Source organism: Tiliqua scincoides, chromosome 13 (genome assembly GCF_035046505.1).
Source record: "Tiliqua scincoides isolate rTilSci1 chromosome 13, rTilSci1.hap2, whole genome shotgun sequence".
Lineage (NCBI taxonomy): Eukaryota > Metazoa > Chordata > Lepidosauria > Squamata > Scincidae > Tiliqua > Tiliqua scincoides.
In genome coordinates this window covers 18,305,321-18,320,788 of record NC_089833.1, presented here as the reverse complement: position 1 = coordinate 18,320,788, position 15,468 = coordinate 18,305,321, and the positions used below count along the sequence as shown (strand labels likewise).

The 15,468-nt window shown below is 47.1% G+C and overlaps 1 protein-coding gene across 1 annotated transcript; it reads right to left on the bottom strand.

Annotated features, from left to right (window-relative positions):
- Positions 1–2,182: 2,182 nt before the first annotated feature.
- CDR2 (cerebellar degeneration related protein 2) lies at positions 2,183–15,250 on the bottom strand. Its single transcript, XM_066640688.1, has 5 exons — positions 15,172–15,250; positions 10,183–10,295; positions 7,402–7,550; positions 5,744–5,908; positions 2,183–5,085 (listed from the first exon to the last, which is right to left on the bottom strand). The coding sequence occupies exons 1-5, from the start codon at positions 15,248–15,250 to the stop codon at positions 4,215–4,217; spliced, it is 1,377 nt and encodes a 458-aa protein (XP_066496785.1). The 3' UTR covers positions 2,183–4,214.
- Positions 15,251–15,468: the final 218 nt, after the last annotated feature.

Here is a 15,468-nt window from a genome sequence, read left to right as displayed (position 1 = left end):
GGCAGAGGTGTGAATCAGAACAAGAAGTCTGGCTTTGCAGTTTATCTGCTAACGATAGACGTGCTTTCAAAAGGGAGGATTTTCAAGAACATCCCTAAAGCCACTTAGACCATGTACTGTTTGACAATCTAACCCAGGGGTGCCCAAACCCCAGCCCGGGGCCCACTTGCAGCCCTCGGGGACTCCCAGTCAGGCCCTTGGGGAGCCACCGGTCTCCAATGAGTCTCTGGAGACTTGCTGGAGCCTATGCTGGCCCACTGCAACGGCTTGCGGGTGACTGTTTGCCCTCTCATGTGAGCTGTGGGATGAAGGCTCTCTCCACTGCTTGCTGTTTCACATTTGTGATACTGCAGCAGCAGCAAAGGAAAGGCCAGCCTTGCTTTGTGTGAGGCCTTGAGCTATTGCAAGACCTTCATTCCTTCATATAAGTTCCATCTCCAATATATTCTTTTATGTACATTTATTTAAATTTTAGATGTAAATTCATTCTTTTTTTTCCCCGGTCCCCTGACACAGTGTCAGAGAGATGATGTGGCCCTCCTGCCAAAATGTTTGGACACCCCTGGTCTAACCTATGCATGATTCTACTAGAATGCTCTCCCCTGCACCCTGTTTCTGCTGCTAATACATTAAATCTCAATTTTTTCCTATTAGGTGCTATATTTCTTAAGCGCTGGTATAGCATGATTAGAGCTGCAAATCTCACCCCTGCCGTGAATTCAGTAGGTGTCCTTAGGTAAGCCACTGCCCTAGCCTCAATCTTCCCCTTCATCTGTAAAATGCAGATCACTTACCTTAGATGGTTGCTGTAAAGATTACATCAAAAGAATTCTTGGAAAGCACTGTACAAATAGTTATTTCAGTTGCTCTTCCTCTACTGAAGGGGAGATCTGGACAAATACCCCATGAACGCTTAGGCCTTAAGAGTGTGGTTTGTACCAGGCATGTAGAGTGAATAGCTGTTGCTGTAACTGCCAGAAATAGTCTGGGCCTGCAAGTAGGTGATGCTTCTTCTCAAAAGAGAGGTAGGCATCTACTGCAGAACCAGGTGTGGTGTCAGAATGCATCTTATGACTCAAGCTCAGCCCACCTGGTCTGTTGCTGCTGCAGTTCAGTTCTAGGGACAAGGACAAGAGATTTAAGAGCAGATTTTAAGCCATACTCCCTCCCTCTTTCTGTGCCTGACATCTTCACTTTGCACTGTACTTTGCACTGTACAAAGTACGGTTACGTACTGTACAAAGTACGGGGTACAAGCCATGATGTGTATGCGCAACCTCCTGATTTTAGGAATGGGCTATGTCAGAATGCCAGATGCAAGGGAGGGCACTAGGATGAGGTCTCTTGTTATCTGGTGTGCTCCCTGGGGCATTTGGTGGGCCGCTGTGAGATACAGGAAGCTGGACTAGATGGGCCTATGGCCTGATCCAGTGGGGCTGTTCTTATGTGCTTATGTTCACTACATTTCCTTTATCTTAAGTACTGTAGTGCCTGCTTCCCAGCTTCATACTTCCTTCCGCAACAAAGTAGTTAAATCCATAAAATGGATTAGTATCCAGCCATAGTCTGCTATTGCACTCTGCAGGGGTGACTTTCAGTTGACCAGTATGTTATAAGAAGTTCAGACTCAAACCATCATGTCTGGGCAAGGGGAAGAGGAATTGTTGTCAGAAGATGCCCTTCTGTGCAGAAAGCCAGTTTACAAAGAGCACTTGAATGGCAGGAATAGAGCCTGTTCTAGGACTAGAGCAGGTAATTCTAGGCCCATTTAGTTTCAGCCACAGTCAGCTTTTGTTTGCTCAGCTCTAAGTAGTCAATTAAAAATGTAACTGGATGACATTCCCATTGCTGGAAGACAGGAGAGATCAGCCTTTTGTCTACAACAAGCAGTGCATTGAGTGAGGAATTGTATGACTAAATGCCCTTTGGAATGTGTCTTTGGCTTTAAGTAGTTACTATAGTACTCCAAGGAGAGAATCTGAGAACATACCAGCTTTCCAAGGGAGGGAGGTGAACCCAGAAGGGCACATAGGAAAGGAACTTAAAGATCCAGGGCAGGTGAGAGGCAGCCTAAGAATGAAGGGAGGCATTATTAGCAGTCTAGGAATAGACCACTGGAGAAGGAGTTGGCCTGTTGCAGCTTACTGCTAAGTGCCTTACAGAGAGACTTAACAGCACAAGCTTAGTTGCTGAAGGGATTTATTTGCTTTTTGCAAAATATTCACAAGACCTTGCAGCTCCTTCCATAAGCTGTCTGTGTTTCCATATCCTTGAACATTTGTCAGCTCCCAACACATTTCCATTTATGCTGTACATAAGGCAGAGCCCTTTTGCAAGAGCAGCAACTGAATTTAAATCTGCAACTTTTTTTAGGCAGCTCAAGTTTTGTTCAACTACTAACACACATCACCATGGTTAACAAGCACAGTTTCCAGCATTCCTCTTGCAAAAGCCATGCTGTCCTTTCTAGTGATAACTGACTTTCCCCTTCTATATTTCTCAATTTCATCTGTAGTTTCTCCCTTCTCCCTGTGTTTGATAGTTCCAAAACTGGGTTGTCACCCACTGCTATATGCTCACCCATCTGGATTTCTAGGATGACACAGTCCAGAAGCCAAATTGTAAACTACAAAGTCATCCACATTTGCTAGATGTAACGATCTTAGATGGCTCAGTTAACAGGCAAATGCACTTTGTAATTTTGCCACAGAACCAGGACAGTGCAGAACACACCCTCTTTCACCTTAGGATGTGGGTCACCACACTATAGCCTGCAGCACAGATCCAGCACTCCAGAATAATTATTCTCTGTGCCATGCGGTGACAAAGCCTCTTGTCTTTGCACCCGATCTTCACCCAGCCTCACACTGGGCAGCTGCTTTCCCTGAGAAACTGGAGCACAGAGCCTTCTGGGTGATATGCAGAAACCAACCTGTGAAGAGCAGATGCAAAGGCAGGAGGCTGCAGGCCATGCCCAGAAGAATAATCCTGGCAGGTGCTGCAGGGCAGTCTGGAGGCCCCTGCCTTAAAACAAAGCACTAAAGGTTAAACACCACTCAAATACACACATCATAGGCCCTTGTACAAACACACCATTTGCTACTTCCATGAGTTTTCAGTGCACTGCTGCTTGTGCCAAGCATCTTACCAGGCAGGACTTTAAAATTAGCTACATTTTTAAAATAAGTGGATAATGAAATGGCCACTGCAGTTTTCATATCTGCAAGCAAGCAAGATCTGGAGGAAGTGGCCTGTGCCATTTTTGCTTTGCTAGGACAGGGCAGTTGTAGTCTTAGATGGCTGTTAGCAGGTAATTCATTAAAGTCTGGCTTTGTTCCTAGCGTAACATACGTGCCTGATTCTGCAGTGGCCGATTCATTACTACTGCACTTGTACAGCAAAGAGGTCACTGGTCACATTTTGAAGAGTAGTGGACTCCCCACCCCCAAAGAGCTTCTGAGAACCCAGCCCAGGCCCACGTAGTGTGCTTGATAACCTTCAAAAGCAATTTAAATTCCCAGCGCATAAGGAAACTTTACTATTCAGAAATACTCACACAAACTAGCATTTCTGTGCTCCATGGTCCTATGAGATCAGTGTGTTCTTTGAGACTAGGCTGGGTTTTCAGAAAAGCCAGGGTGCAAGTCCATTCAAACTAGTCCAACAACAGCAGATTTAACTGGAATGTCTTAACTGCTAAGTTGTAAGTATCGTGTCTGACAAAAGCATATAGTATCTGGAATTGGGTCACATCCAAGAAACAGTTAAGGAACTGCAGCTTAACAACATTTTGCTTGGGTAGACTACAGTTTTATAAATACTTTAAAAAAACATAACTGAAGAGTTTCAACTTTCCAACTCCCAACCACAGGAAAAACCTGAACCCTGGTCTTCAAGAGTGGCAATTTGGTACATACAGCTACTGCTCAGACCTCATAATCCATTTTGGTTTGCTAGACAAACAAGTGTACAGGTGGTCAACTGGATATGTAACCCCTAAGTGGCAAGTGTGCCATGGTCAGCTGCTCAAAGCAGAAGCCACTGGCTCCAACCGCATGTAACTAGTCAGGGGGACCCAGGCCCATTCCACAACTTAAAGAAACCAACTTACAGACACCAACATGCGGCAACGTGCGGTGCATGAAACGTGAAAAACAGTTACTTCAAGAACAAATTCAAAATATACATCAAGGGGGTGGAAAATACTGAAGACATTAAGGCAGAGAGGAGAGCGATTTATACTTTGCTCTGTGTTCGTCTATTTCCTGTTTGGTTTTCTTGATGCAACTAAAGATTTCCTTAAAGAGAAGCTTGTATTCAGGCGGCGTGTTTGGAGCTAAGCTGGTCGAGTTGGGAACGGCGGTGCCAGATTCTGCAGCCTGCGTGTCCTGGGTGCCCCTTCCCACACCAGCATCTTTGGAAAACTGCTTTGAGGTCTGCACAGCCTTGTGTGTCAGGGACTCTTCGTCAATTTGGCATTTCTTTAGGAGCTCCTCGTACTTGACCTTCAGAGCGTTGTACTGGGCATCAACCTCATTGAGCAGTGAGATGCCCCTTTGCTTCACAGCTTCCGCCTGACGGATGCAGGTCTCTTCATGGCCCTTGAGCAGATCTCCACCTGCTGCACTGCCCAGGAGGCTCTCACTGCTGCTCCTTTTAAGAGCTCGCTTGTCAGGTTCTGGGACTGCAACAGCCATGCCATCCAAAGGGCTCCGGCTTAGCTCTCTTTCTAAACAGTCTTTGAAGGAAATAAAAAAGGACTCTGGGACCAGCTTTTCCACCCCATTCACAAATGTGTTTTCAGACTGAAACAGCTGCCTCATTTCTGTCACTTCGCCCTCAAGCTCTTCCACTCGGAAGCGATAGAGATCTACATCCACCAGCCTCTGCTCAAGGTCGCAGTTCTCCTTCAGCATGAGGCCATACTCTTCCTCCAGGGTCACCCGCTTCTCTTTTTCCAAGTTAAGCTGGGCTTGGAGGAGAGTCAAGGCCTTCTTCAAATTCTGGTTTTCTTCCTCCAGAGGACTCAGCTGATTGTCCATTGAAGTAATCTTCTCTGCAAAAATGTGGTCATACACAAAATACCTACACAAAAAAGGAAGTTGGGCAAAAAAAATAAAAGCATTAGTCTAGTCTTCCCCCTCAAATCTCATTTCCATTTCACAAACAGTTGTGAATGAATTACAGAAACATGCTAGTTTAATGAAAGGATTTATATACCACTTTCCTGGTGGTCAGAACAGTGTATAAGTTAAACATACAGGAGATAAAGCTTTAGAATAAAAACAATTAGAAATGATAGAAGAGCAGATTAAAATATAAAATGGCAATATCATAAACAGGAATTAAGAAGTGGGTCCCTAGAAGATTCAGTTTCTGTATGATATCAAAGTGAAGGACCTGATGGATTTTACCTTTGTGCAACCAGAGCAATATCCTGCCCCAAAGGAAGGCATAATGAACTCCAGAATGCTTTCCAGTGATCAACCGCCAATTAAAGCAAATCATTCTTTGGAAATTAAGTGTCAGTTCTGTGCTGTGACACTTGGAGGGCTTCCTTGTTGCTGCTGGGCTGCCAAGGGTTCGAATCAAGATCATTCACAGCACACATGATTCAGCACAACCGCCCTGGGAGAGAGTTCCACAAAAAGAGAAGGTCCTGTCTGGCCGTAGTGCAGGTGCTTTAATCTTTCAATCGCTTGTCATGGAAAGGCACTACACAGAGCTAGGCTTGAGGACTTACTTGCGAAGGTCATACAGCTCCTTCAGACAAGGGAAGCTGTGGACGGATCTTGGCTGCTCGGAGCGCTCGTGGCTGACATGGCCTTGCCCAGAGCTCTTCAAGTCCTCCACTTGTCTCTGGAGATCATCTATGTGCGTCTGAAGACTTTCAATTGTCTCAGTCAGGCTTTGAAAAAGAGAAAGCACAGATCTGTCAGAGGAAGTCAACTTTGAGAGAGGCTCAGATAAATGTTTGCTACTTTTAAGTCAACAGTCTTAAATGCAGGGCCTAGCAAATCCTTCCCTGACTATCAGGTATAGGCCCTCAGGCTCACGTGTCCGTTCCCCTGTGTGGATAAGGCTGACAAGTGCACCAAGGGGTCTGGTGTTAACACTTCAGTTCAACCTGCACAGGGTATTCTGACTCATGAGTGACAGGCAAACAGAGGTCCAGCTTTTCTCATGCATTCCACCATACATTCTTATAAGTGTGGGGTCTCCCTGTTCAGTTAGCTTCTGGTGGGAAGGGGGCAAGGGCAACTGAGTGCAAGTCTAGGTCTGCTCCCGATTGCATTGCAAGTGTTGATTTGGTTTACAGCTGGATACTCTGTCCTTCTCAGATTCAGGGCACCATACAGAAAGATGAACAGTAGGAGTCATACTTAGCAATGAGGAGCAAAGCACAAGCCCAGCCCAACCGAACAGTGCAAGGAAGCAGAAATCATAAACCCAACTGGCCAACAAAGAGGTGGGTTTGGGGCAACCAAGGGAGGAGGGTATCTGCAGCACTTCACTGGGTAGGAAGTTCCACGGGGTAGGGCCACCTCAGAGAACACCCGTTGTTGGGCACTCTCAACCACGTTCAAAGGGAGGTGGAACCTGCAAAAGGATTTCTACACAATATTTTGCTGAGAAACCTTTAAAGTCCTAAATGGCTATGGGTAGTGGTTCTCAAACTGTGGGTCAGGACCCAATTTTGGGTGCATTGTGAGACTAAAAGGGCAGAATAGGCTATGTGTTTTAAGGGTTAAACAAGCTGCTATGGGGGAGCACTGCTACCCAATCACCATTATAGCCACACCCCTTGGGATTCATAAATCAGGCAGCAGTAGCCGCATTTGTGGCTGTGGCAGAACGGTCCCAAACCAGTGAATGTGGAGCTCAACAAATGCTCCACAAGGCAGTGCCCCCCCCCATAGTAAAAAGGATAAAAACAGAGATTTGAGAGGCTGCTAAAGTGAAACACTTTCAGGTATATAAAGTTAGGTGGGCCCTAATAGAGCGTCATTTTTAAAAAATGTGTCCCAATGCTAAAACATTTGGGAACCAATGACTTGGGGCCAAAGTCATAGGCAGGACTGTGACTCACACCTGGAAACACTCTGGCAACAGCACCTGCGTTTTGTACAAGCCGGATTTTCCAGATGGTTTCCATGGGTGTCTGTACAGCTGGGACAATATCTTGCCCTGCAGGCAGGGTAGAATGAGGGCTAGTAAGCATTCAGCCGCCAATGCCCCGCATAGAGCATGTTGCAGGAACCTGTGCACAAGGCGTTGGTAGCCATGGCAAAGTCAGACTGAACGGGCCTGCCAGAGATGCAGCCCTTCTGCTGGTCTCCTTTGGGTCATGTGCTCTGACAAGCAATGAAGGAAGAGGAACAGCTCGATGTAAGATACTACCTTAGGATCCTCTGCTGGGAAGAACGGCTGTCAGCAACCAGCCTCTGATTAGCATCTTCCAGCTCCCTGGCAGTGACATCAAGCTGTTCATAGACTTTGGCATGCTGGTCGTTCATCTGACGCAGGAGTTCCACTTGCTTTGTAAGATACTGCAAGAACACATTGCTGTTAGCCCCGGAAGTGTAATTAGGGAAGAGGTTCAGCAATTTAAACAGCTGTTTTGCTGGTTTCTCAAGCACCAACACTCAACTGCAATTCCCGGGGGGGGGGGGGCTGGAGAAAGGGATCCTCTAACCCAGAGGAGACTGGCACTATGCAATTACCACCTTCAAACCAGGCACTCCAATGCCATCCCCCAGATTCCTACAAGTCTGTGCAAGAAGCACAGCAAGATCTCCAAAGAGCCTGTGTGGGGCAGCAGCTGGATTGTTGGGCAAGAACTAGGAAGGCTTGGGCTGGAATCCCCACTCAGCGATCAAGCTCATAGGGGGACCACAGGTGAGTCATTCAACATAATCCATTTCCCAGGGTTACTGCAGAGATGGCGAGACCAGACACCCCCCAAGATTCTTCACAGGGAAGAGAGAAAAATGGAGCAAGCAGCTGCTCTCCACCCACATGTCACACAATTAGGTATACGTGACTTACTACAATCCCCTGTTCACTTCTGTGGCAACTGGTGGCAGCCTTGAACTACAAAATGCAGATATTAAGAATTATGGAGAAGTAGCATCATTTCATTGTAAGCCTTATAAAGGGAGTTCCTGCTTCCCATCTAGAAAGTCAAATTACTTTAAAGGAGAGATAGGAGATCCTCTCCTATTATCCCAGCCAAAGTGCTCCCAACCTATTTAAATCCATATGAAATGTTCCATATAATCTTTTTCGTTCAGGAAACGCAACTTTTTTTTTATACGGAAGCTGCCTTCCGAAAGCCTTCACTAAGATGCCTGCACCTTCAGCTTCTAAACCACTGGCATTAAGCTGCTTTGCAGCACAGGCCCCCGGGTGTCACAACCTGGAGTTTTACATATCCATTTCATGCTGTTCAGGCTCTCACACCAAGCAGAAGCCATCTGCCCGAATTCCACTAGGTCTGCTGGGAGGCATGTATTCAACCATTGCAAAACACTATGAGGGTTGCACCAAAGCAGAGCATTGCTTGTCCCATGGCCTCCTCCCAAGGGAGAAGATCAGCGTTGTGGGATCTTAGCCTCACAACAAGTCCAGCCACACTCAAGGATGCTGCTTAATTTCAGGGTTTATTCTGAGGATGACACAGAGGATGAGTAGGGAGGAAGAAAGGTTCTTTAAGACCAGGAGCTTGCCAGGGAACCAGTCCCTACTCGTGCCTCACTGCTCACTGTCTTCACACCACTATGGACATCGGGAGCTCTTAGATGTTCTGCTTTCTTTAAGAGCCACTATCTGAGTCCTCCTGTTGCCTTTCTTTGTTATGGTAGCAGGAAGAGGCTCTGGGTTCCTCACATCACCCCTTGCTTAAGGATTAGGCTTGAGCTGAGAGTCACCCAGCTGCTTCCTCTCCAGATCTGCTGCTGCTGCCACCTTCTACCCCCTGGGGTCCTCCTGTCCTGATCTTCCTCCCCTGCCTGCCCCCCAGCTGTCATGTTATTCCTCATGTATTTTGCCCCTTCTTGCTACCTGATCTCCTCCTCTTGTCTCCATTCTGCTTCCATGCTTTCCATCTCACTTTCCACCTTGTTTCTGTCCTCCAGGTCTCCTCTTTGCTTCTCCCTTTCCTTTCAAACTCTCCAGCCACCACATTTGTATCTGCCCTTAGGAATCACCATCAGCCATGCGGCTGTTGGCGTTCTGGCTTTCTGAGTCACTTGGCAATGATTTAATCATTAAGCACCAACTGGGGAAGCCACAGCCAAGAGGCTTGGATGGCTGCAGGTAGTCACCCAGGGTGACACCCAATTTGATCTATGTAAAGGGCTCTTAACCCAAAAACCTCTCAGATCAGCTACTTACTTTAGTAGCAACTATTGATTATGTAATCAGCTTTTGTGCATTTGAATCTTTATTTGCATCTTTAAAAAGATTGAGGGCTTGCATTCTGAGGAGTATAAAAAGAGGATTACAACTTAATCTAGTCCTTCCACTCACAACCTTTACCCTATTACACAACTATTTCCTGTGGTCATTTGTAGCCAGTCTGTAGACAACACAGAGTTCAGACGAGGCCAACATTATTAGCAAGATCTCAGAATTACCCAGGATTAATTTGGTCTGCTGCTGCTCTTGACACAAGCTGAAGGCTTTGTGTTCCAGTGAAGGATTCCCAGTTAAAAAGCATTCATAAATTAAGCACATTAAAATTAAACAGATGGTAGACACACGTATTCTAGACCTCATGGCTGCAGAAAAATCTGAAGACATGGGCAGTGACTGAGAAAGACTTTGGAACCAGGCTGAGAGAAGGTTTATGCTATACTGCCCTCCGTTTTTTATGCAGATCTGCATAAGAAGTGCCAGGTATTACTTCAGTATTAGACTGCACCTATGTCTACTGGTCACTGAGGTTTGCTTCAAGTTCACTGAACTGCACAGAAAGATGCCAGAATCCCTTTAGTGTTGGAATATGCAACTCACTTGTTGTCCAGTGTCAAAACATGGATCTGGGGTGCAGTTAACTTTAATAGGTGGTGCCAGCTACTTTAGTAGCTATTTATCTTTACTGTTTGCCTGTTTAACAAGGCAGGGAGCTGAGGCAATGAGGCTTTGGACTGCGTGTTCTCCAGCCTGTTCACTTGTTACCTCTATCTCCTGCAGCTGCTCTTCGTTGGTTGCATACATCTGCTGCAAAGACGTCTCCAGTTCTGTGTTCCGATCCAGAAGTGTCTTTCCAAGTTCGGCAGCAAGATGGAGATCTAAAATGGAGTGAGACAAGCAGTGACTACCCTGTTATGTCAACTGCACACTCCAAAACCAAGGCTAAAGCTGCACTACTGTATATAATAAGTATTTTTGTTAGACAAACACGGGCAACAAAGGTTAACACCACTTGAAAAAGCACCTTTAAAAAATGGGAGCCAACAACTAATATAAGCCACATTTTCCTTGCCATTCCTCTTGCCAGATATTAAAGGTGTCTTAACTCTTTGGTCCATGTGCCTTATCTTAAGTCTGCAACACACATGCACTGTGATCCAGAAAGGCGGTTAAGAATGTGCATATAGCCCTTCCCGGATTTTCTTCTTTGAGAAGCAGGTGCTTTAAGTACACCACTGTTTCCTGCCAAGCTCTTTTGCACCCTGCCGACACTGGATCGACATAATTATCTGCCCAGCTCTAAGACCAGGAAAGAAGCGCAGCCATTTTTGCCAAGCATCTGTTCAATCAGGTTTCAGGGGTTGCTTTTCAGGGTGCACTGATTTAAAGCCAAAGCACTTTCAGTCAGTGATTACAAAGAAAAAAGGAGGCAGTTTTCCATTGTTAGCTACTTCTTGAATAAACCAGGACACTGACTGATTGATAGGCAGTCAAATATTTTGTAATTGGAGAACTGAACTCCAAGACAAACTGCAGCAACCAGGCAGTTACTGGGCATAAGACAGGTCACCAAGAGAGGTTTATGGATAACAACTGCAGCAATTTGCCAAGAGCACCCAGCTCCTGCACCAAACTATAGTATGCCCAGACTATTGTGCTGTACAAGGGCATGCAGAGATTATTTCTGTGGCAAAGAAAAGGCTTTCAATCAGTGTGTCAAATTCACAGTTCAGAGAAATTATATGTTTGCATTCAGTGTGGCTCTCCTTTTAAGTCAGGTTACCATTAAAAAAATATTCTAGCTAAAACTTCATTTGTAATCCACCCTGTTGCTTTTGCTACCTATCAGGTGTGAGACCTACACTTCTAGCCTTCAACTAGAGACATTCATTTAAATAGGCCAGCTCTTGTTGGTGTTAAGTACATACAAGTTTCACCATGCAGTGATCTCAGCGGTTCAAAGGCATGCCCACTCCAAGCACCTTCAGAGGTGGATTCAATTAAAACTCTGCTCAGAATCTCTCTTCCAAGACAAGAACATTGCCAGAAATGCACACTGCTGATGTGCGACTGTGACATGATTCTGATACAACCATTCAACACAAGACTGGCTTGTCGTACTGTTTGGAAATAGCATAACTTTTTGAACCTGGACATCTCCCAAATAGCAACATCATCTAAATGCATACTCTAAACTTTGCCTACTGTAAACTTTGCCTACCAATTTGTGAGCCTTAACGTACCACACCTCTTTTTTTTTTTTTTTTTTGCTACAGACTAATATAGCTGACCCTCTGAGAATTCCAAAAAGTGGCTCTAATAGTATTTGTAAATACAAGTTGAGCACCCCTAATCTGAAATGGATGGCTGGGATAGCGACACCTTTGCTTTCTGGTGGTTCAAAGTACACACACTTTGTTACATGCACCGAGTTATTAAAATATTGTATAAAGTTAACTTCAGGCTGTGTGTATAAGGTGTATGTAAATGAGTTTTGTGCTCAGACTTGAGTACCATACCTAAGATCTCAGTGTATATATGCAAATATTCAAAAATTCAGAACTTCTGGTCCCAAGCATTTTGAATAAGGGATTCTCAGCCTGTAATCAATTAACCAGTTATTACAGACCAACACAATGCTCAAATGGTTGGCAACCTTCAGTCTCGAAAGACTATGGTAGAAGCCCACAGCACCCGGTATTCCCAGGCGGTCTCCCATCCAAGTACTAACCAGGCCTGACCCTGCTTAGCTTCCAAGTTCAGACAAGATCGGGAGATAGTGTTCAGTATTATACTTCTGATTTCCAAGCATTTTAGAAACACTCATTTACACTTTTTCTTCCTTCCTACATGGATCAGCAGATTCTTTGAAGACTACAGAGTCTTCAGAAAGTGATCCCCTTCTATCTCAATTTTTTTTTAGAAACAGTAGCCAGTTTGTGTCCACCCCAAAGCAATTCTCTCTGCCACATTATTGTGAAGATCTCTAAGCTCCACTGGGAGATTCAGCACAATCCTCTCAACAACCTTCAGAGCTCCCATGAATACAGCTGTTGTCCTACTTGGAGGCAACTGCTGAAGGAATGCAGAACCTCGCCCCAGTTCAAACGCCACCCTGAAGAACCTTCAAGTGGACTAATACATGGACAGAGGACTTCTGTCCCATTATTTCACCTTCAAATGAATTTGCCATGCACAGTAACTTGGTGCATGTAACAGAGTTCAAAGTTCGGTTAACAATTGCACAGTAGTTTCCTAGGCAAAGCATTATAGTTCCTACTGAATAGTGACCAAAGTCCAATAACTTGGACACTGGCGGTGTTAATGGCAGAGTTTAGAAATAGCACATCAAAAATCCACAACACAACTGAGTGGTTTCTGCTCTTGGGCACACATTAGTATTTTCATGCGGAAAATTAGAGCTGTGATAATTGGCAAGTGGATTCAAGGTAAGTTACTCCAAAGCATTATCTTTCGCTCTTTAGCCGATAACTGGAAATGGAGCTCAACTGTTCGTTGTGTTGCAGTTGTTAGGCTTGGAGCTTGGAAACCGAAGCAGCACATAGATGCTGCCTTGACATTTGCACTGAACAGCAATTAAATACACTCAGCAAGATACACCAACAGTGCTGCAACAATAGGAAAATGAAGGGGGGGAAGAGTCAAAACAGAAGATTACCCCTGCTCTAGGAATGTGTTATGTTGTGGTAAAAGGAGACTCAACACAAAGCAACAACTGCACAACTTCCAAGGTCCCAGAGCTTTAACTAAAACACATGCTATCCAAGCTGCCACTTGTTTGTTCCTTTCTTAAAGATGCAATTTCATTAACTTTTCTTATCCCTAAACCTTGAAGGACAGAAAAGCACCACTTCTGAGAGAGAAAGAGGGAGACACATGTTTGTCGTCTTACAAAATACAGCTGTACCCAGTTAATAACACACACAAGGAGACTAATTCCATTCAGCACAACTGCCTGGATAATGCAACATGATATGCACCACGTTTTGACTCCATGTCACAATTAAGAAAAACAAAAGTTTTATAGTCAGTGACTGTCTCCATCCTTTTCTTGAAGGGTCAAGGCCACGATTTGACATCTTGCCATGCAGAAGGGAAAGACCACCATGACATTTTGATGGCATGTTTCCAAGTTGCAAATTTATTTCCTGAGCCCTCAAATTATATTATTTGGATTTGTTAAAAGCACCCTCTTCATACCATCTTCACAGCTTGAAACTGCCCATTTAAAATAGAAGGCTGGCATAAAAAGTAATTGAATGAAATAAAAATCTGCTCTTCAATACACCCACAAGGGGTGAAGTTCAAGCTGACATTTCTTAAAACTGCTTCATATTCAAACAGTGTTCTGAGAGGGAGCTTTGACTATAAATATATCCCAGGCTTGCTTTATTTCCTATTTCAAATGGCCAGGAAATGGGAACAGTTGGCAAGCCCTAGGTACTATTTGAAGAAAATGCCATTTTAAACCCAACATTCTGCAGCAAAACAGGTTTACTGGCCCATATTGAGGTTGTGCATTCTGAAGTCACTGTTTGTACAAGAGAGGTGTTCATAAGTGAACAAGAAAATGCGTTTTACATCAGCTACTGGGGCAACCAGTGTAATGGTGACGGGTAGAAAATCCTCAGAGCATTTCAGAGGGATAAACTGCAGACAGGTAAGGGAACATGAGGGTTTTGGGGCAATCCTAGAACGTGTAACCTCCTAGCTATAAGGCAATGTCCAACTCTTGGTCTTTGCCAGGGCCTGTCGCAGAGCTTCGCTTGGCATGAGAAAAGCATTCTTTCTGCCGTGGCATCATCTGCGCCCCACTGACCACGCACATGTGCGCGCACACACACCCCCCTCAGCAGCAGCCACTGCAATTTGGGACACACTGCTGCAGTTCTTGGAAAGCCAGGACAAAGGGCTATGTTTTGGAATCAGCCCAGCAGTGTCTGTTGGAGTGGCTGCCCGCTGGTGTTCTTTTGCATCTTTTGGATTGAGAGCCCTTTGGGGATGGGGAGCCATTGGGTTATTGGGTTTTTCTCTGTGAACTTTCAGTTGAAAAGCGGCATATAAATACTGTTGCTGCTGATGATGATGATGATGAAATCCCACCGGGAGTCAGGAGAAGACCCCCCAGGACAACCCCAGCCGTCAAGGTCCTTACTCAGCCCCACTGAAGCCACGGGGACGAGAGCACAGGCTTGCGGGACCTCCGCCTCCAGGGTGTCTCCTTGTGTCGCGGCAACGCGCACAGCCCGGCTCGGTCCTCTCCAGCACCGCCTGGAGCGGAAGAAACGCTTCTCGGGGGAGACCAGCCAGAAGCGCGGCCGCACGCGAGTCCGCGCAGGTCGCGTTCCAGAGCGCGGCGGCGCCCGCTCGCGAGCAAGCCTGCCCGGGAGCGCAGCGGTGTGTGCCTGCGGGGGGGGGCAGCCCCACTGCCCGGGGGCTGAACTCCCGAGACCGCCTGCGGGTCTCTCCGGGGGAGGCAGGCCGGGCTCCAAAGCAGGTCGCCCCCCCAGGTGCTCCCCCCCGGCCTGGCGCGGCCCCACAGACTCGCCCGCGCCCCACCGCAGGGGCGCGACAGGGGCAGGGCTCCAGCGGCGACTCCAGCCCGAGACCCCCCGCAGGCCTGGCAGGGACCACCCAGGAGGGCCCGCGGGGGGGCGGCAGCGGCAGCACCCCCCGCCCCGCCCCGCCCGCCCGCCCGCCCGCCCGCCCGCCGGCCGGCCGGCCGCGCCTCACCCTGCTGCAGGTCCTGCTGGTCGTACCAGGGCTCGTCCTCGCGCAGCTCGAACTCCTCGGCCAGGCCTCCGGCCAGCATCGCGGCGCCCTCCGAGCCGCCCGCCGGCAACGTGGCAGCGGCGCCGGGCGCGGCCCGCGTTCAAAACCCGGCCCCGGCCCCGGCCGCCGCCCGCGCCCCGCCCCGCCCCCGCCCGGCCAACCGCGCGCGGGGCCGGCGGGCCGCGGCCAATGGGGAGCGGGGGGCGGCCGCTCTGCTCTGCCCCGCCCCCCGCGCCCCGCCCCGCCCCGCCCCGCGCC

What these genes read in the sequence shown, in the direction of transcription:
- CDR2 (XM_066640688.1), bottom strand. Translation starts at nt 15,250, where the DNA reads ATGCTGGCCGGAGGCCTGGCCGAGGAGTTCGAGCTGCGCGAGGACGAG. An exon ending in CCAGCAGGACCTGCAGCAGG is followed by an intron (nt 10,296 to 15,171) that starts GTGAGGCGCGGC and finishes ACTCCATTTTAG; the next exon opens with ATCTCCATCTTGCTGCCGAA. An exon ending in GAGCTGTATGACCTTCGCAA is followed by an intron (nt 5,086 to 5,743) that starts GTAAGTCCTCAA and finishes TTTTTTGTGTAG; the next exon opens with GTATTTTGTGTATGACCACA.